The sequence below is a fragment of the Eublepharis macularius genome, chromosome 2 (genome assembly GCF_028583425.1).
Source record: "Eublepharis macularius isolate TG4126 chromosome 2, MPM_Emac_v1.0, whole genome shotgun sequence".
Taxonomy (NCBI): Eukaryota; Metazoa; Chordata; class Lepidosauria; order Squamata; family Eublepharidae; genus Eublepharis; species Eublepharis macularius.
In genome coordinates this window covers 233,342,956-233,365,053 of record NC_072791.1, presented here as the reverse complement: position 1 = coordinate 233,365,053, position 22,098 = coordinate 233,342,956, and the positions used below count along the sequence as shown (strand labels likewise).

At 46.0% G+C, this 22,098-nt stretch overlaps 1 protein-coding gene across 1 annotated transcript in view; it reads left to right on the top strand.

Annotated features, from left to right (window-relative positions):
• The first annotated feature begins 5,973 nt into the window (after window positions 1-5,973).
• BMPR2 (bone morphogenetic protein receptor type 2) overlaps window positions 5,974-22,098 on the top strand; it is a 99,994-nt gene continuing 83,869 nt past the window's right edge. The window contains exon 1 of the mRNA XM_054971774.1: window positions 5,974-6,282. Coding sequence (XP_054827749.1) covers window positions 6,192-6,282 — 91 coding nt within the window. The 5' untranslated portion in view covers window positions 5,974-6,191. The remainder of the gene's footprint in view (window positions 6,283-22,098) is intronic.

Genomic DNA, 22,098 nt, shown 5'->3' with positions numbered 1-22,098 from the left:
TTTGAGAATATGGCTGCACACCATCAGCTGTAAGGTGTGTGCCAGATATGCACACAGAAGCTTAGGAAGATTATTTCTGCAGCCGTAAAAGGCATGAAGGACTCTTAATTGAAACTGTAGGGCCTTTTCTGATTATAATTGTACCTGCTGCTCTGTGTGTGTAAAGTGCCATCAAGTTGCAGCCAATTTATAGTGATCCTTGCTGGGGGTTTCAAGGCAACAGATTAACAGGTGATTTGCCATTGCCTACTGTCAGGTCTTGCCAGGAACTTTGCAAAACACTTCACTGCATCACGGGAGTGAATGAGTTAAAGTTGGTTTTATTAAAGGAGAATACCAGTATCAAGATGCTATGACAGGAGCATTGGCTAAAGTGGCTCAAGGTAGCAAAGCAAGGTTAATTATAGGTCAAAGTCCTTGGCCCCCAGTGGGAAAGAAAGTCCATTAGGATTTTGGCGCGCAGAGCCTGGGAGGAGGGAAAGGATGGGCTCTGCTTAGTCTCTTAGGAGCCTGGTGCCGTCTCTGCTGGAACTTCAAGGCCGCGTTCTCAGGCCTGCCAGGAAATCGTAATGAAAACACCTGCAAGATAAGCAGTTAGCAACCAATCAGCAAAACAGGTTTCCCTCTGCATGTTCTCAGAGGTACACTAAACCCTGCAGCAAGAAATCCATAATGCATGACAGATATGCTGGAGGTGTATCTGATATACTGCCCCCAGAAAGATTCTTCTAACTAAACCTCCCGGGCTTCCCCGGGTACTTCTTGTGAAATTGTCGTACAAGCGTAGGAGCATTCACATCAGAAGCTTTTACCCACTCAACATTACTCTTGTTGAAATTAACCCATTGAATTAAGCAATACAATTCCCCACGCTTCAGTTTAGAGTCCAAAACATTCTCAGCGTCGTAGTGAGGTTGACCATTCACAATGAGGGGTGGGTGGGACCCCTGGATCTGGATGCTACAGGTCAGGGCACGGAGCTTTCTTCAGGAGGCTGAAATGAAATACAGGGTGAACATTTTTTAGGTTCTTTGACAGTTTCACCTCCACAGTCACATCACTGATCACCCGAATGACCTCGAAGGGTCCCAAATATTTCCACCCAAGTTTTTTTACTCAGCTGCTCCCTCTGTAGATTTTTGGTGGAGACGTAAGCTTTGGCTCCCACTTTCAGACTCCAGGGAGCAGAGTGCCTCCGATCTGCTTGCTTCTTGTAGTCCTTTTTGGCTTTGTCCAGGGTTCTTTTGATCACTTTCCATTGGTTGGTTAATTTAGTCCACCACTCAGTCAGCTCCCCCCCTTTGCTCTCACTGTGGGTGCGTATAAACGGCATGGCCCTTCCCTCAAACCCTTGAGTAATCTTGAATGAGGAGGCTCCCGTGGAGCTGTGTATGCTATTGTTGTAACAATATTCGGTGAAAACCAAAAAGTTCACTCAGTCACTCTGCTGATAATTAATGTAGCACCTTAAAAATTGTTCCAACACCTGATAAACCCTTTCAGTTTGTCCATTGGTCTCGGAACGATGGACGGAGCTTAGCCTTTGCTCTATCCCCACCACCATGTTAGCAGGAAGTGCTTGCCCTCGTGGTTTGTTTTACTATCCCCACCACCTGCAACAACTCCCTCCAGAATTTGGCCACGAACTGTGACCCCCTGTTGGAGATTATCTTCTCAGGAAAAGAAATCAAACGGACCAGATGCTGCATAAACAAAGCGGCCAGCTTTTTGCCATTGGTAGTTTAGAACATGGTATGAAATGGGCCTGTTTTGAAAATAAGTCCACCACCTCTAGAATCACCATTGTCAGTCCCTGGCAGTTCGGTCCCTCAAGCCCTCCACAGTTAACACGCTGGTGTTCCAGTTGAAGCAGCTTTATTGAGATCCATTCAGTACAGGTGTTCACCCAAAGGTGCAGAAATTGGCAGAAGTGACAATTCAAAGGTCTGGCTATTATAGGAAAACTTCCCGCCCTCCTGGATCCATTGGCATTCTGGCACAAAACCCCAAAGAGGTTGCATGGGAACACAGTAGCAGTTTAGACTACATGAAGTACAAAGGAGATCTGTCTCTGGGAAAGTGACAATGTTGGCTGCTAGCAGCTCTCTCCAAGGACACTTGCTAGGAAAATGAAAGTACGTATTTTCAACAGATAATGGAGGGGCCCCCTGGCTCTCCTGCAATTAATATCAGCAGTTAAGACACTCTCAGATGAGTATACAGAATACAGTGCAGCACTGATCAGTACAAAATGCAGAATACAATCATGGCAGGTATGGTGGCATACATGACAACTGTCTTCCCCTTGCAGGCAGGAAGGTCAGTAAAAGGTCAATTTCTAAGTCCTTAGAAATTGTGGCTCATGGCCGGGCTGGAGTTTCAAGTGGCTGAAGTAACCCAGGAGACTTCCCTCCCCTTTTCTTCCCCATCAGGCACACTTAGCAAGTGGAAACATATTGCGACACATCGCACCTCGTTTTGGGCCACCAAAATGGTCTTTGCACTAGGTGTAGGGTCTTTAAGTACGTGACACGCCCAGCCAAAATGCCCAGTGCACTCGCTGAATTGTATGCACGTGAGAGTTTCTCCGGTGATTCTTTGAATATTGCTTGTGTGGTGGTCGTTTGATTGGCCCCTGAGGAAGTGGATATCACATGAAACAAGCTAATTTTGCTGGCAGCTTGTAGGGCGGGGGGGGGGGCGCCCTTCGGGGGCCCCTTCCAGCTTCACTGCTCCACCAACCTGAAAAAGAAGAAACTACAACTACAAAAAAGATACCAATCTAATTGCATTGGAGACACAGATGGATTTCTGTCTGCTACACCTGACGGATTTCTGTCTGCAACACGGAGAATCATTGTTAAAGACTCTGGGGGGCTTATAAAATGCACCCCTCTGGACACTGGGACATTGAATTTTTCTCTCTTTCAATTTTTCAGTTAAGAATACATAAGTCTTGTCGAAGGCTTTCACGGCCGGAGAACGATGGTTGTTGTGGATCTCTGTCTTTTGGTGCTACACCTCTGAAGATGCCAGCCACAGCTGCTGGTGAAACGTCAGGAACTACAACGCCAAGACCACGGCAATACAGCCCGGAAAATCCACAACAACCATAATACATAGTCTCTTCATTTCCTCAGGATTCTGTGTCTCCTTTAAGATAATAACTGCAACTTCATGTATTCTTCAATTTCTTCCATTCTCTTTTCAAATGAATCTAGTTTATCACCTAATTGATCGAAATTCTTTGCGTAGGAGTGTCTATAGATGTAGACCGCTTTCTTGCACTTGTCCTTGAGACATTTTTCCACTTGTGCTAACAAATGCAAAACAAGGTAGCTACTGCAGACCACGAAAGTAGGGTAACAACTTTATAGTCCATCTTTCTTGCTGAGACTCAAGGCAGATTACAAAATTTAGCAAAGCAGTAAGGACAGCTGATGACATGTAATAAACACTGTAATAAGATCAGGTTACAATGCAGGGCCGGATCTAGGGTTGCAGGCGCCCAGGGCAACCTTAGTCCGAGCCCCTTGCTCGCGGGGCAGGCGAATAGTGCAGGTGGCCATGCTGCCTTTTGCCTGCCCTGCAGGACAGGGTGCGCGGCAAGCCGGCTGCCCCCTGTCCTGTGGGGCAGGTGAAAGGCAGCGCAGGGGGCTGTGAGGCTGCCTGTGTGCTCCCAGCAGCTGCGAGGCTGCCTGCGTGCTCCTGGGGGGCTGCGAGGCTGCCCGTGCTGCTGCCCGCATGCTCCTGGCAGCTGCTCCTGGCGCCCCCTCCCTGAAGGCGCCGGGGGCACACTACCCCCTGCCCCCCCTCGATCCGGCCCTGTTACAATGTGAGAGAATAAAACAATATATGGCATTAGAAATGCAAACACTGGATTACAGAAATCAGAAAACCAAGCTTTAGAAACAATTGATGCATACAATCAACAAACAGCCCTCTTCCAAAATACTAGAACTCAATGGTTGTAGATCCAGAGGAGTTAGCCCTGTTAGTCTGTAGTTACAAAATAGTAAAGAGTCCAGTAGCACCTTTAAGACTGACCAACTTAATTATAGCATAAGCTTTTGAGAATCACAGCTCTCTTCTGACAATGCATCTGACGAAGAGAGCTGTGATTCTCGAAAGCTTATTCTACAATAAAGTTGGTTAGTCTTAAAGGTGTTCTGGACTCTTTACTAGAACTTAAGGGCATCCAATGATGTTGATGGGCAGTAGATTCCAGATGGACAAAAGGAAACAATCCTTTAAATACTCATTTACTCAGTACTTATTTGGAGAGAAGGCTCGGTAGCATTACACCCTGCGGACTTCTAGCTCCTACCCAAACCTCACCCTCCCCAGGCTCCAAGCTGCAAGGGTTGCCAACTCCAGGTTGGGAAATTCCTGGAGATGTTAAGGGTGAAGCCTGGAGAGGGCGGGGTTTGAGGAGGGGAGGGACCTCAGCATGGTTTAATCCCAGAGAGTCCCCCTTCCAAAGCAGCCATGTCCTCCAAGGGAAGAGATCCCTGCGGCCTGGAGATCAGCTGCAATTTTCAGAGATCCCCAGGCACCACCTGGACGTTGGCAACCATGTGTCTAATCCCCAAATCTCCAGGTATTTCGCATCCTGGAGCTGGCAAATTTATTTATTCTTTATTTGCTTATGTGATTAATAGTCCGTCTTTTTCACTGAGACTCAAGGTGGATTACGCAGTCTGAGACTGCTACATTTCCATAAACAATGCCCTAGCCTAGGGTAAAGAAACACACGTTTACAAAGACATAGCGTTAGCGAGGATCCAAAGGCCAAAGACCCAGCGGAGTTAACCATGTTAGTCAGTAGTCGCAAAATAGTAAAGAGACCAGTAGCACCTTTAAGACTAACCAACTTTACTGGAGCATAAGCTTTCGAGCACCACCGCTCTCTTGGTCAGATGCAACTTTATTGTAGCATAACGATCACCTGACAGAGAGAGCTGTGGTTCTCGAAAGCTTATGCTCCAGTAAAGTCGGTTAGTCTTAAAGGTGCTAGTGGACTCTTTACTATTTCAAGAATCCTGTGTATGGTTGAAGAAAATCTATATATAGTAGGGGGCAAGCCAGGCCCGCCAGCCACAAGTGGCTCAAGGCCCATCCCCAGCGGGGGAAGAGCGCGGGAGGCCCGGGGCGGCCGAGGGAGGAGGGGGCGGGGAAAGCGCCCCCTCCTCTCCTCCCCGCCCCTCCCGCGCGGTTTTTCCTCCCGGCCCCATCCGGCAACCGCGGAATTCTTCCTTCCCAGCAGGGCGGGCGGTGCGGGCGGGCCCGCGAGAACCCTCACTCCCCCCCCCTCCCGGGGTCTGGCTCCCGCGCCCGCCGAGGAGGCGGCAGCAGGGCCGCTCTGCGCGTCGCTCGGCGGCCGCCTCTGTGGTCGGGGGCGGGGCGTGCGGGGCGCCCGGGGCCGGCGCTGAGGCGACTCCCCTTTGTGTCTGGTCTGAGGGAAGCGGCCGCGCCTCGCCCGCCCAGCCCAGCCCAGCCCAGCGCAGGAGTCCCTCCCCGGCGCCTGCCCGGCCTCACACTCGCCCGGCGGTCGGGCCAAGGCAGGCAGGCGGGGCGGGCGTGCCAGAGGCGGCCCGGGCGCCGTGAGGGGAGGCCGCGGAGAGAGCCCGGGGAGGCCCTGCCGGAGCCGAGCGCGGGGCCGCCCCTTCCCTTCTTGCCCTCCCCGGCATGGGGCGGCGGGCGGCCGAGGCGCCTGGCCCGGGCGGCGAGGCGGAGTGACGGGAAGCGGCGGCCCGCCCTCGCCCTCGGGTAGGCGGCGGCGGCGGCGGCGTGTCCCGCCCGCGCCTCCCTTCGGGCCTTCCAGCCCGGGCCCGCGCCTGCCTCTGCGGCGACGCCCGCTGCCTCGCCGCGCCTGCCGGGGATGCCTTTGGCCCCGGGGGGCTGCTCGGAGGGAGGCGCCCCGGCCGCCCAGGGATGACCGCCTGCCCGGAGGAGAGAGCCGCGGGACGCCCCCTGCGCCGCCCGGGGACATGGAGACGGAGCCCCGCCGTGGAGTGAGACCGCGGGCGCCGCCGCGCCTCCGCCGCGCGCCCTTCCCGGCTGGCTTGTGAAGCGGGGCGGGCGCCGCTCGCCGCGTGAATTCTTCGCGTTATTCGACTCTCCTCCTCCTCCTCCTCGTCGTCCTGCTGCTGCTGCTGCGTCTCCCTCGCCCTGCGGGGCCCCCTCCCGACATGAGCGCCTCGCTGCCGCCGCCGCCGCTGCAGCACCTTCGGCGGGCGCTGCTCCTCGCCGGGGCCACCTTGCTGCTCGGCATTGCGGCTGGTAAGTAGCCGGGGGGTGTCGCCTCCGACGGGTCTGCCCACGGATTCAGGTGGGCGGCTTGGATTGCGAGCCCCTGTGGCGCCGGGAGGAAGGAGCGGGGGGGGGGGGTCCGCTGGGACGCTTTGGCCCTGCCGCTCCGTGGGTTGTATCGGCTTCGCAGCCTGGTACGGCGAAAGGGGTGCGGCCGGCCGATATTCGGGTTTCGGCTAAGGAATGCGCAGCGGGGGGATCGGGGACCTGTTTCAGTTCTCGAATGCTGATCTAGAGGAGTGGGTCTGTTCTCAAAGACTCTGCTGGACAAATAAGTGCAGTCTTTATCCGAGTCTAATTTAGGTGGGGGGCTGTGTGTTCACATTGTTAACTGTTCATATTTTATAAAAGCCTCGTATAAAATCAGAATAGAATACAAGATAATACATGATTTTAAGACATTCTATATGATATATGATTTTAAGACATCTCTTGATATGCAAGAGATCTTTGTTCACAGTCCTTTAAATAGCGAGAGTCCTTCATGATTACCAAGTATGTTTGAATGGGGATGAAACAATGTGCTTGGACTCTTTAAAAAACAAATAATGAGCTGTCAGTGTTTGCAGTGAAATAAGAAAACCAAAGTTGAAACAAGCATTGATGCACGGTTATGCAAGGCTTGCATGTATCTTCTGTAAAAATGCATTTCAATATTTTCAAAGTAATGTCTTTTTTTTTTTGAGCCCCTGGCTGGGTTATTGGACACCTTATTAGCGGAGAGGAACACTGTTCATTGGTCACTATGTAGAAACTTGATGCTGCCAGAAGCTGTCTTGAAAGATTCAGGAGTAAGAATGCTCTAAAGTGTTGAGGCTTTATTACACGTTATTGTTTTTCTTGTGCATATTCTTGTCACAAGTTTTGGCAACCTAAAAGTAGTCCCATCAATAATACCAGTGAGGTAGCAGATAGCTTGCTTTTGTCTAATTATTCTTGAATAGATAATACAAAATGCTTGAGAGATTTTGTAAGAACTATATTAAAAGGGCCTGCTTAATTACTTAGATCCTTTAATGAGCACTTTGGCTTATATCCATCCACACATTTCCGGAGACTTAAGGGATCTTCCGCCTTTGGAAAAGGGGGCAGCAATTTCTGCTGATTCCCGTCTTCCACTGCAGGCATAAGCCAGTGTCTCCCACCTTCCATTTTAAACATTAACTGCTAGTACCACAGGGTGTAGTGAGGGCTTGCTCTCTGTAAGAGGACAGGAAAAGTTTAATTTATGAAGTAGGTTTACAGGATAATACAGAACGTTGCTTTAAAAAATGTGAACGGTGAGCAGTTCTGTGTAAAAATGCTTAGGACGGTGCTGTCCATTTCCCTAGTGTGATGTAAAAACTAGCTGATGGTTTACTCATACTTAATAATTTCTCTTGGGTAATATTGAACTGAAGTGATTGAACAGCAGGCTGACCTTTTAGCTATGTCATGACTGTTTGATTGGTGCCTGTTATGTCCGCCTTTGGTAGTTCCATAAGCTACAACTTTTTTTTTTAAAAAAAGAATTTTTGAGACTAAATATTCTGTTTAAACGTCACAAGTATATCTTCCGCTGTCAAATGTAGTCTCCCAAAAACATAGATTTTTTTTTCCTGTGGCCTAATTACTTGGCAAAATACTGAGTGGTTTATTTTGTGTGCGTATCCTGACTTGAGTGGCCCTGGCTAGCCTGATACCATCAGATCAGGGAAGCTAAGCAGGGTCAGCCCTGATTAGTAGTTGGATGAGAGACTACCGGAGAAGGCCAGGGCTATGCAGGGCTACGCAGCAGTAGGTAATGGAAAAACACCTCTGTCCATCTCTTGCCATGCAAACCCTCTGGAGCTGCCATAAGTCAACTGGGACTTTTCCAAGGGCTTTGAAAGAGGCAGTGATATGACCCCTTTTGAAGAAACCATCTCTCAAGCCTGTTGATTTAGGCAATTACCATCCGGTTTTGAACCTTCAATTTCTGGGTAAGGTAATTGAGAGAATGGTGACTGAACAAGTTGCATGATGGGAACGCACAAGAACTTGCATAGGGTACTCATTTCCCCTTTGCATCCTCCCCCCCCCCACGATTTCCTCTTTTCCTCCTCCTTGCAACCCTCATATCCTAACCCTTTCCCTGCTTCCTTCTCCCAGCGAGTCCATCCTCAAAGGCCAAAACACCCCTGGAAAGGGCCCTGCCCCCTCCTCCTGTCTTTTACTGACAGAAACCAAGACTTCAGCTGGTAGTACGGTTGCAGTGGTTTAGAAGCAGCCACAAAGGGCATTTGGTTTTTTTAAAGCTACAGGTACTGGTTCTGTTATTGGGGTGAGAGGGGGGGGGGTTAACCCCTCAGTTGTTTTTTAAGGTTTTGTTTTTCCCTTCAAACATGGAGCTTTTTCCAGGCTTATAAAAAGTTTTGTTTTGTCTGCTCAGCCTCCAGACTACTGATCTACACATCCACAGATTTGAGCGCACTGAGAATTAGATACATTGGTATTTAATGCTGAAGATGATAGTAGTAACACTGTATCTTATGAACTGGAGGTGTATATTTAATTTTTGTATCAGATTTATTTTTTGAGATATACCTGATCCAAAAACTCCGAATGTGGTTTTTGTGGGAACTTGCATTCCAGGACATTCCTGGCAGAGGTCAGAAAAGTGATAGTTCTTTTCTCTTCCCCTTTCCTTGTAAACTACCTGTGTGTGTGGGGTGGGGGGGGGGTGGGGGGGTGGTTTACTAACTTAACCACGTTTCTTTTTGCACGCAGATCTAGGAACAGTCACATCTTACTGTGTTTCTAAATCTCCTGTTTTAAGGATGGAATAAATAAAGGAATGTATTTTCTAGCCCACCTTTCTCAGGCTCAGGGTGGATGTTGTCATCTTAGTTAATTTCATTTTTGCTTTTTTTGGTTCACTTCTGTTTTCAGAATTGATGCTTCATGTCAGTCAGGGTTGCGCACAAATTTGGATTAAGTATGCTAAATAATGATTTGTCTTCTGAAAGAATGGAGGGTTTGGTGGGCCTTACCATATTTACTTGGAAGTAAGATGACCCCCCCCCTTCCAAAAAAGATTTTTATTATTGGACAACTTTGACTTGTATGTGAATTTAAGATGCCCCCTTGGGTTTTTTTAGTGGATTATCTTCGGGGGGGGGCTTCTCTTTCATTTGAGTAAATGCTGTAGTTCTTAGTAGTTTCCTATTCGTACAGGAAAAGAATAAAGATGATGAAGACGCTGAAAAGAAAGCAAGAAATGGTTTGCTATGAACTGTAGATTAGCTACTTTGAACTGTGCAGGGCAGGCTTTTATCTACTATATCATTTGTCAAGTATAGTGTTATGAAGTAAAAATAAGATTGGTATCTTGTATATTTAGTGATGGATTCTAGTCACAGAGGTGTTCAATCAAAGTTTCCTCTTTCTTTTGGTCTCTGAGCACCTAGTTGAAAATCCACCGTTTGTCATGTAATAACTGAATTGTCTTGGGAAAACTTCAAGGAAACTTGGATCTTTAAAAGTATCTTTTATTGTCCCATAGCTCATCTCTAGGGACATTATGGCTGCCTGTGATCAGGTCGCTGTGTTACGTTGTTGAAGGGATCTGCTCTAGTCCTTGTGGGACTAGAGGGGACTAAGGGGAAGTCTTGGTTCAGTATGCTGTGGCAGTGAGATGAAGAAGTGGCCTAATGGTTATTGTTGTGATTGTAGACTTCTTAACTGGCCTGGCTTCACGGGAAAGGGGCGAATGCGTCTTGTCGATCTGAGAGCCGCTTCCTCCCTTACCCTGGCAAAGCCCTTTAAGGCCTCTGGAGACCTGACTCTGCTTCCTTGTTGCAGCCAGCGTGGTGATACGGGAGTCAGTAGGGGAATCCTGTCCAGCAAATGGCTTTTTATGAGTCCTGCTTGTCCTTGTCGTCCTTATAGTCAGGATCTCAGAGTCTTGATGCCTGTGAGAAGAAAACGGTTTGGCTAACGGGTGATCTGGAGGTGCCTGTAGTTCCCTCACTGAAGATCCCTCTGGCTTCCCTGGCCGCCTCATTCCAGGAAATGGTGCTGCAAATGCTTCTTCCGTTCTTCAGTTTATCCTTGCAACCTCCCTGTGAGGTAGGTTAGGCTGACCGAGTGACTGGTCTGAAGTGGATTTATAGCGAAGGAGGGATTTAAACCTGGGCCAGCCTACTCCAGCCTCCTAACCACTACACACTGGTGAATAAGGTTGGAACTCTAGGTATCCCATAGAGCTAACTCACGCAAGGATCTAGGACGGGAGGGCGCAGGAAGTAGCCAGGAAAATGTCTGTCACTTCCCCCCCATCCATTTTGAATTGTGGCAGCTCCTTGTTCATATGTGTAGCAGATTGTTCTGGTATTAAGTGCCCAACGTTCCATACTGATTTTGTTGAATAACAGTTTTTTATTTTGAAGCATCATCTGTATTTGTTACTGTTCTGCCATATTATCAAATTTATGTGGAAAGTTCCTAGGGGGTCGATGTAAGCCTATTTGACAGACACTTTAATATAAATAAATAATAATTGAATTCCAGTTACTGACTTCCTGTCTAGCTGGGCAGAATCTTGATCACCTATGTTATAGTAGCTTTATAGACACTATGAACATTTCTTTTGCATACAAGTGACATTTTTTCAAGCCACAAGACTAAAATGAAAATAAGAACAGCTGCTTTTAAAACTTTTCCTGCATAGGAGACTGATGTGTGATCTGATTTCTTTTTCAGTAATTAAAAAAATACGATGTATTTTTCTGCAGAGTAATAATGAATATCAAACACATATCATGTTCTTATAATCTAAATGAAGTGTCAAGATTTTCCCCCTCAAGGATTGAATTCAGTGACATTGATAAGGGATGCCATGAGATTGAAAACATCAACTCATATTAACTTATGCTGGGAGTTTATGTATGTATGCATGCAATTTATAATCTGCCTTTCTCCCTGAGACTCAAGGTGTACAGTGTCAAGGACATTTGCTGAAACAGAACATAATCAGTTCTAGGACTGACATTAGACAGCATTAAGCACAGGTAGTATATGGAGTACATATTTAAAGCCACAGATAATATGTAAGGCAACACAGTGGTGAAGTTTATGGTTCCTAACTCATTAGCGAAGCATCTGAGACCCCCCTCCCTACAATACTTCCTTCCTATGTGAGTAAAAAAGCCTTTTTGAATAATTTGGTTTTGCATCGTTTGCAGAAAGCCAGGAGAGTGGGTACTCTCCTCACCTCCTCAGGCAGACTGTTCCATAGGGTAGGGGCCACCACAGAGAAAGCCCATGTACGGGCTGCTGTTGATACCACCCATGTGCAGGCTGGCACCTGCAGGAGACCCTGTTCAGATGAGCGAAGCTGCCCTGGAGGGACATAGGGAGGGAGGCGGTTCCATAGGTGTGCCAGCCAAGGCCGTGAAGAGCTTTGTATGTAATAACCAATATCTTGAATTAAGCACAGTAACTGATAGGTAGCTGTAAGGATCTACCAGGTAACCCTGCCTATAAAACCCTGCCACAGACAACCAGGAGGCGTGGAAGTAACATGTCGGAATCCTGTTCGTGCTGCAACCACTCCACTGAACCTGGCCTTGCCCTTGCCTTACCATTGTGACCTTTGGACCGTGCCTTTGCCTAGCCCTCGGGAATTGCTGTTAACTGATCTTTGGATTGCCTGACCTTGCTATCTGGACTCTGGAATGGACTCTGACCTCGCTACTGGACCAGCCCACGACACTGAGATTTTTAGGCAAATTAAGTTCAACTATCACTTTATTAATCAGGCGAGTTACTTTGAATAGCCCCAGATACTTCCAACCCAGTTTTTTACTCGGTTGCTCTCCCCTCAAGTTTTTTGTTGTCAATGGAGTGACTGTAGGATGGGCGTGTGAGGTTCATGCTCCTGCTTCTGCTAACAGTTGAGCTGCAGCGTTTTGCATCAGTTGGAGCCTCCTAGTTAACTTAGATGGGAGACCAATGTGTAGTGCATTACAATAGTCAAGTTTGATGTTACCATAGCATGGATCCTGGGGGTCAGGCTGGCTGTGTTTGTTGGAAATACAATGTCTTGTTTACAGAGAAGGCAGAAGACACAGAATACCTGTACGGGGCAGTGGGCCTGACAGCTAAATAGATGGCAGAGTGGGACCCTTCTTACATGTCCCCAGATTGATATTCTTAGGCTAACAACAACAACAACAACAACATTCGATTTATATACCGCCCTTCAGGACAACTTAATGCCCACTCAGAGCAGTTTACGAAGTATGCCATTATTATTCCCACAACAAAACACCCTGTGAGGTGGGTGGGGCTGAGAGAGCTCCAATGATTAGCCCAAGGTCACCCAGCTGGCTTCAAGTGGAGGAGTGGGGAATCAAACCCGGCTCTCCAGATTAGAGTCCCGTGCTCTTAACCACTACACCAAACTGGCTACTTCCTGCTTCTTCCCAGCAGTTCCTTCTCCTTGTTTACTGAAGTAGTTAGTATCTATTCTGTTTCTCCCCTTTCTGTCAAAGTTGTAGTTCCTGAATAAACTCTTCATTCACTCCTTAATCAGACTGAAGATCATTCCTAAAATATACCAGAGCCTACAGTGTTGAGGTCAAGAAGCCATCTTCTAGGCTAGAGTGAGATTGTAGAAAGCCTTTTTGTGGCTGCCTTAAGTTGTTTTTCTAGTAGTATAGTAGCACTGGATCCAGTATTACCCCTAGTCTCTTAACCGAGTCTGCAAGGATCAGATGAACTCCGTCGAAAGTGGGTCGTACAGTGTCCTTCAAGATCTCTGCCTTCCCAATATGCATCACTTCAATCTTGTCTGGGTCCAATTTCAATTTGTTATTTTTCAGCCATTTCACCACGGCTGTCAGGCAGCGATCTAAGATTTCTGCTGCATCCTGTGGAGACCTGGATAGTGAGATACGGAGTTGGGCGTCATCTGCATATTGATGACATCCAACTCTATGGCTGTGAATGAGTTCTCCTAAAGGTTTTACATAGAGGTTCAATAACATGTGGGAGATAAGAATGCACCCTGCAGAACCCCACAAGATAGTTCCAATTCTGGAGACAGCTGATCTCCAACAGCAACCCTTTGAGTCCGTTCCATGAGAAAGTATTTAAACTAATCCAGGGCACATCCTTTGGTGCTCACTTCTGTTTCTAAATGCCCCAACAGGATGGCATTGTCTACTGTGTCAAAGGCTGCAGATAGATCCAGGAGGAGCAATAAAGAGGTGTGGCCTTTGTCTATATTCAGACAGTGATCATCCACTAACGCTACTGGTGCTGTCTCTGTCCCATACCCTGGTCTGAATCCAGACTGGAAAGGGTCTAGAGCGCTAGTTTAAATATACTTCCATTCTTTACTGGGCTCATTGCATTGTGGAAACCCATTCCTATTCTCCCTCATCACCACTGGTCTTAGGAAAGCATGGCCACTCACCACTGGTCTTAGGAAACCTCTTCTAGGTTTTGACTTCATTTACATAAAGGCCTTGCATTATGGTGGTGAAGGGAAGGGCCATCAAGTCATGGCGACATGAGAAAACCTTAATGTAAAAATTGATATTTTGGCCTATTATCTGGATAACACAAGCTAAACCAGTTTCTTATCATTAACCTAGTTGTTAGATAGGGTCATGTTTACTTAGTCAGATCCTCTGAAGACATCTTTCCTCACAGCAAATTCTGCTGTTACAAAGAGCAGTATATCACTACCAAGGGTGAAGTAGATACCCTAGACTCTTTGGTGTTCTTATATGCCATACACTATAGGTATTCAGTGGCAATATTTTCAGACATTCTGGGTATCAATAAAAGAAGCCATATCTTCCAGTTTGCAGGATCTGAGTAAGTCTGTTAATGATAGGGCATTTTGGAGTTCTCTCATTCATAGGGTTGCCATAGGTCAGAGGCGACTTGATGGCATATAACACACACACAAGTATCAGTGCTGTTGCAGTTTTCATAGTCTGGCTTTCTCACATCCAAATTGAAATTAAAAAAGTGTGAAATAGAAAGCATATTTTCCTGGCCTGCTCTTGTTCAAGAGCTGATAGATGGAAAAATAAGGAGGATGCTGGATGGAATGTATCTCACCCTGTTCATCAGATGAGCTGTGACTACTCTCCAGCTACAAAGTACCACGTCTCCACAACATAGACCGAGTGTTGCATAATTTGCCCGTGTTCAACAGATTGCAATTATTGTAAGCAGCATGAGAGATGTAATTAGATTATTTGCCATGAGCACCTATATTTCCTTGAATAATCATCACAATTAGGTGCTGAAAATGGGAGGGGCCTGAGAATCTGTTCCAGTGTTTTGGGATGTTTTGGCATCTTTATACAAGAGGACAAAGAATTACTTTCTGCTGCTTGAGGGGACAGTAGTGGGACCTAATGGACTTTATACACGAGAGTAGATTTCAGTTGAACGTTAGGAAAACCTTTTATTTATTTATCTGTTTATCTATATATTTATATATATATATAAATATAAAAATTTGTATTCCACCCTCCCTGCAAGCGGGCTCTAAAGCAATTTAACGATGGAACCAGTTACCAGAGTGAGGCGCTCTCCCTCCTTTAAGGGTTTCAAGCAGAGGCTGAATAAGCCACACGACTGGAGATGTTATAACTCTGAATTTCCTGGACTGAGCAGGGGTTTGGACTAGATGGCACTCAGGGACCCTTCCAACTACTATTCTGTGTCAGAAATGCCAAGGCGCAGCTACAGATCTTCACAAATAATTACAGTTGTTAGCTAAGTTCTATTTTCAGTAGAATGGTTACTTTAATAAAAGAAGCACAGTTATTGCTGAATGCGCATATGTAATACAAACACAAGACATAGTCATGACCGTATATTTTCAGAACATGACATACAGTGAGTGTTGTGAAACATACAGACTTCTGTTGTCAACATTAAATTTTGTTTGGGTGTTTGTAAACACCAGTAAATTGATCTGGTGCCCATGTGCAGTTAAATCATTTTAGAATCTGGACTTGTCTTATGCCATCTTCCTTTAGATGCAATGCATTCTTCAAACGCAAATGTTTTGTCATATCTCCTATTGTAACTGAAAGTTTACAAGCATTCAAAATCATCTCACATTGGTACATGACACCTCAAAAATTAACCCATATCATATCAGCCACCAGCCCAGCTTGCTGGAAACAATGTGATGAGATAGGAGATTAACTTCACTGCTGGCTGTACTATCCCATTCTGGGAAAGGGTTCTAAACGAAATCAAAACACAGGCATGAGACCTTGCTCCTAAACACATGAGCATTAACCAGAGGTACACAGATTAAGACACGAACTATGTCAATCCTGTTTACAGTTGCCAAAGCAGCCATCTGGCCCAGATAGCACCACTCACTACCTGGGGTAGCTGCCAGTTACTTCCCAAAGCAAAGGATGTTTGATTCCTGTGTCTTAGTTGAGTTAAAACAGTGGTTAGTAAATAAAAAACCATCTGACCAATATACTGTAAATGTCTAAAAGTAGTAATGCTTCCCCCAAACTGCAAAGTAATAAAAATGTGTTTCAAACCAATTCACTAAAAAAAAAAAATCCTAAGCAGAAATAAGTTTTTTGTGTGTAAGAACTTAACTGAAATACTGTGGGAGGATATTTCATAGCCTAACCTGTTGAAAACATTTCACAATGTGCACCACCTAGTCTTAGTAAAGAATTTACAGCTAACATTGTGATTCTTGAGTGTTTGTGGGGGTGGCTTTAACGAGAGGTCCAGCTTCTTCTGGTTGACCTTAATCAGCCAAGATAGACCAGGATGCGGGCCACTCATTGTTGGCCTCTGCTAATATGACACAAGCAGGAGACTGCAGGTTCTAACTTTGCCCCACCCCCTGTGCCTACAATTCAGATTAAATATGAGAACTTCATCTGCAGAGTACTTTGTAAATGCTTACGAGCAAGGCTGTAGATGTTTCAGCCTCCAGATGGAAGTGTTGAAGGCCAAGTCAGTTACTAGCTTGAACAGCTTTCCTGCATTCTGTGGTATGGATATACGTACAATAGAGAAGAACTTGTTCATTGTCTCTGTACTGTCCTTGAAATGTAATTAATAGGAGTGTGCATAACAGAATTTCCAAGCCGAAAATATACATGAAAATAGCAGGTTTGAATCAGTTTAGGAATTAGTAGAGAGTAGAGCTGCTCAGCACAAGACCTGCTTTTAGTGGTCTATAAAACGGACTACCTTTGTTCAATCTGCTTGAAACTTAGGGAGCTTTCAATTAGAGGGAGCACCGTGTTCTGTGTTCTGTGCAGATTTGGTGCTATTATCGTACACAACTGCCCCAGACTTTCGTATACATTCCCCATTGAAAATAATGACTCCAGAACTTGGAAGAGCACACGAGTCCAAGTTTTGAGTCCGCAGGGGAGCTGCGTCGTTGATCCTTGATCTCTCATTACCTGGATCCCAAAGAGATGGATGGGGCTTCTCTGATTGCCTTAGGCTAAGAGGGTTTAATGTCTTTGGTCAAGGAGAGAGTGGCTTGATGAAGTGTAATAGAGATGCATCTGTCACACCAGAGAAAATATCCATAAAATGGCATGGGCTATTTTCAGATGCAAAGGCTCAGTTCTTTGTGCCCTTCGCAGCTTGATAGTTTAATCACAAGATGTTTAGCATCAGAATTCTTCACCTGGCATAGGAGAAAATAGAATTCACCCATTTTTGTCTAAGCTCATAGTTTTGTCTGTATGGTATAGTTAAAAACGCACGAGAGAGCATAACATACTGAGGTTCTTGATTAAGGATTTTTTTTTCAGCTGGCTGCTATAAAACAGTGTCCATTTCATTTTGCAAATTTGAGTTTCCTAGCTTAGCCTTCTCTTCCTTCTTTTTGTTCAAAACCAACTCAAGCTAATTATGACTTCATTATATCCATGGAACTGGTGAAACCAGCCTGGGTGTGCTGGACCTGTATAGTGCTTGAATGTTAATAAGCTGGCTACTTACAGTGTCATCTGAATAGACGCGCAGGTCCTCAAATGATTTTTCCTTTCTTCCTTCTATAATCAACTTTCCAGGTGTGCCTGAATTTTTACACCATTACCACACAGACTTCCTTGCCTTTTTCACAAAGTCTGCTTGTTTGCCTTATCACAGCAATTCCCCCCCAATACTACTACAAAGGGATTGTACCCAAGATTTTTTCTTTGGATTCATCCATGAATTATCACAATGTTAGTTCACTCTACATTTTAAAACACAAACATGTAAAATGGGTTGCAGGCCATAATAATATATTTAGGCTTAGAGTTAAAATCATTTTGTAATCACACTTGGATAAAAAAGGAAGAGGGATTTGGGTTCATCTGAGAAGATACAATTGTACTGAAAATATATTATTAAACTACATTTAAAGATGCTTTCAAAGTACATCAGTTATGATCCTGTAGCCTGGGATTATGATATACTTCAGTTGCAGAGTGTTGTTCTATTTCATTCTTGGTGGCCTCTGAGTTCATTTGTGTTGCTCTCGGGTTTTTGCTAAGGTTTAAGGGATTGGAATCCCCCACCCCACCCCCAGTAAGAGAAGAGAATTGTGATCGACGGGTGATCCCTCCCAGAGTTTGGAGGCAAGATGCTGCTGCCGTTTCCTTTAATCATGGCAGGGGATCAATACTCTTCTTGCTGGGAAATCTGCTCAGGCTTCCTTACCCCAATTTGGATGGACGAAGCACTTCCATATGAAAATACTAATGTCTATTGGAGAGGTATTTCAAAAGAACAAATTTCACTTAGTTGGAGCTCATAGAAGCGTGGCTGCATATTCCTATAAATCATCAATATCGCAAGTACCTCCAGTTCATATGGTAGGAAAAACGCTACCAGTATCAGGCCACCTTCTTCAGTCTAGGGTCAGTGCTGAGTGGTCAGAACCAGGAGGATATGCTTCTGTCCCTACTTGCACAACCTTCTCATCCACTCACCCACTGGAAAAAATGCCCTGTGAGAGGAACAGCAGCTTGCTGTCTCAGGAAACCTGAGTTCATCCTCGACCTTGGAAGTACACTGACGCTTCCTTAATACCTCCTTCACCTGAGGCTGATCAGAGATGCATCACAGAAGACGCTCTCCTTATGGAAAGGGTGCAGAAGCTGAAGGTGTGGGTCAGCCCTAGATGGCTCAGATATTCCTGACACAGTCTGTGATCCCTTGTTTAGAAGCTGTTCTCGGGGCCAAGTTTCATGCTAGACCCCTCTAATGATTTCTCCCTCTCTAGCACAGCAGCATGCTCATCTGCACAAAGTGGACCCTGTGGTGGGGGGACAAAGAACATTTGTTCCAGGGAAATAACTTCCATCATCCAAGTTCAGGTCACTGCAAATTGCACCCTTCTGGGCTGTGGAGCTCATTTCTCAACTTGGGCCTTCTGGTTAGTGGAAGAAAGGCACATCGTTTCTCCCTAGGACTTGCCATATCAAAGCCCTATTAAGAACAGTTCCATTGCAAAGGCAGTGGTCAAACTGGAACCAGATCCAGGTCCCTGCAGTAAGAGACAATCTGCTGAAATGGGCAGAAAACTGACTACGCTTAAGAATTGTGGACCATATCAGCATAGTGCAGAGTGCTTGAGCAGCTGGATGAGTCTGCAGAACATGGGCTAAGGGGACCTCCCAGCAAATTGCTCTCCGGCTGGAACTCCCGACAAAGATCTCTTCACCACCTCAGAAAAACACAAGGTGCAGAGATACTTCACTAGATGCACGTGCTCAGGAGCGGAATGGGTAAATGTTTTAATGTCCTTTTAGCCACAGAGAGCTGTATGTCATCCCTCCACTTCTACCAATTCCTCATTTGATCAGGAAACCTTGGAATCTGAGTAGGAGCATTTCATCAATCTGGGCTATCCAGACGTCATGAAGATCTGCTGTGTAGCAATATACACACCAGGGACTTGTCCCCTGGGGCAGGTGAAAACATAGACCTTTTGGAGGCATCCCTGTTGCAGGTGCTGTCTTTCCTTTAGGCAGAATTGAACCTGGGCCTGCAGCCAAATGTACTGCACGAGTCGGTAGCTGGTCTAGAAACTGTGTTAGGCACAATGGGTGGATTCTGTTCACCAGGCATCCTTGTTGTGGCCTCCTTTAATTCACAGATTCATTGCTTCAGCAGTTCATGGGTTTGAGCCTCTGCAGGAAGTACTTTTAAGGTAGGTGACACTGAGGGACTTTTTCTGGTTGGTGGTGACCTTGAGTTGGAGGATCTTGGAGGAGTACGTGCATTCTGGTCAGTGTATACTTCACAGAGACATGTCTTGTGGATGGACTAAAGCTGGACCAATAAGCTGTGGATGTTGAAGAGCTGGTGTGATGTAGCGGTCGGTGTGTCAGATGTGGATGGGGGAGTGCTGGGGTCAAATCCCCTCTCGGGTACGAAGCCTGCCGGGTGACCTTGAGTCAGACACTTTCTGCCTAGCCTACTTCACAAGGGAGTTGTGAGGATAAAGCAGAAGAGGAGAGAACCATGTACCCTGCCCACAGTTCCTTGGAGGAAGGGCGGGTGCTCCCTTGTGGAGCTCTCTGTGGACTGGGACTGGGACTGGGATCAGGGAACAGCAGCGGATGAAAGGGTTAACCCTCCCCTCCCCTCCCCCAGCACTCCTCTCCCCATCTTCAAAGCAGCTGTCAATAACTTGGATGCCAGAACCCTGGAAATGCTGAAGTTCATGTTATTTAATAAGCCAAGAATCCTATTTATTTTGAAGTGTTTGAACATTAATTCTAGAGTTTGAAGCCAGTTATACAAGATATCCTTCCATTCTGCATGGCTACTAGCAAGTGTGTAATATTGATTTCATATGAAATTTGGTTGCCGTTGTGGCAAAGGCCCTCCTCATGCTGCTTATAGGGCTCCGCAGGGCCAATGTCAGACTGCATTCTTTGGCAGCCTGCTCAGTAGGTAATAGACTCAATCACTCATTGCTCACTTTTATTTAGAAACTGTAAACAAACATTCTTCACAAGTAGTAACACGCTAGTGATGAACTAAAACATATAATGAAATCAGAATAGACTCACTCAAGTTTTTCAGGGTTTAAAAGCATGACAAAACAAGGAAGCTTTTTAAAAACAAGGACAAAACAAACACCATTAAGCAGATTTGGAAAGTCAGCAGCGGTTTTCTGGTCCTATCATTTTGTTTTATTGAGCTTTTATTTGCTTTAATTAACGTGGCATTGATTTGAAGCAAAATACTAATGAAAAGAAATGAAAAAGTAAAAGAAATATGCACCCGTATTCACGCATTTATGCAGTTCCGTTCATGTGGCTGTATACAAGGATCTCTGTACCTGCCAGATGAATGGATGCCACTGTTACATTTGGCTACATCAGTTGTTTTTTAAAAGACTGACGGGCTGTATGAAGGCACACAGTACTGAAGACTCAAGAGCTCTTAAGGTTTCTTAAGATGGGGTGGGTGGGTGGGTGGTCTTTTCAGCTGATTCCCCTCTCTGACCATCATCTGATGAGCCCGCCTTTATTCTTTGGGTCAGTGGAAAGTCAGGAACAGCATAGTGGGGGTCTGCAGTGGCGGGGGGAGCTGAAATTGCTACACACACACTGCTACCTTAAGAAAAAGTGTCTTTAAGCCTTTAGACCAACCATGGTTGGATGCAGAATGTGGCTGGATACAGGACAAAAGCTTTTCTTGTCTTGGTGACTCCTCAACTGATGCAGCAGTATTTCAAGTGTGCACAACAGGAAACGAGGGTCTAGAGTGGCTTCTTGGGACAGCCATTTACAAGTCATAGGAAAATGCCACCAGCTCCAAAGAGATGATGTGCAAACAGTTCCTCTGATGTAGGGTCATTAAAATGGTCTTGCTATGTCAGACCTAGTGGACAGTCTGGTATCCTTGATACTTGACAAAAAAGGAAAGACCGTGGCTATCCCCTAGTAATCACAAGTATACATACTCATCGGGGGTCCTAATTAAGGCCATTGCAGCTAATAGTCATTGAGAGACAAGTTCATGGAGAATTGGGCTAATATTATTTATTATTTATTTTATTTTTAACCCACCCTCCCCACAAGCGGGTTCAGGGCGAGATACAGCATTGATTAAAATACAACTTAAAATCAGTCATGAAAACAGCAACAGATAAAATACTGTACCCCTTTCAGGGCAACCAGCGTGAGTGGACTCTCCATACCCCTTGTAGATGATAGGCTTCTGAGCTAGTAGCCATTGCTAACTATCTTGTAACCTGTCTAGCATGACATGAGAGACAGCGTAGTGGGCGCTGTGTATCTGCCACAGCAACTACGTATGTTTCTCCTCAGTCTAGCACTCAACTGGCTATCCAAGGCTGCACTCCTAAGAACACTTTCCTGGATGTAAGCCTTATTGACTAAAATGGGATGTACTTCCAAGTAAACCCTCTTCGGATGGTTCTGCAAGTGTCAAAAGCAGAAAGAGCTGCCGTGTAATCCAGTCCCAGTGTTTGTGTGCTGCTTAAGCCACCGGGGCATGGATCCAGCTGAGCTTACGTCACACTGGTTGATTTTTTCATGGGGAGGAGTTAAGCAAGCATTTAGCTTGCTCCCATTGAATTTTATGGGATATAGAAGTCCTTAACCTCAGCTGGATCATACCCTAGGACAGGGGTGGGGAACGTCCGGCCTGCAGGCCGTATACAGCCCACAAAGTCATTTGGGCTGGCCCACAGAGAGCAGCGGAGCTGCAGGCAAACCGCTCAGCTCCCACCCTTCACCCTTGCTCCCACTTACCCACTTGGTG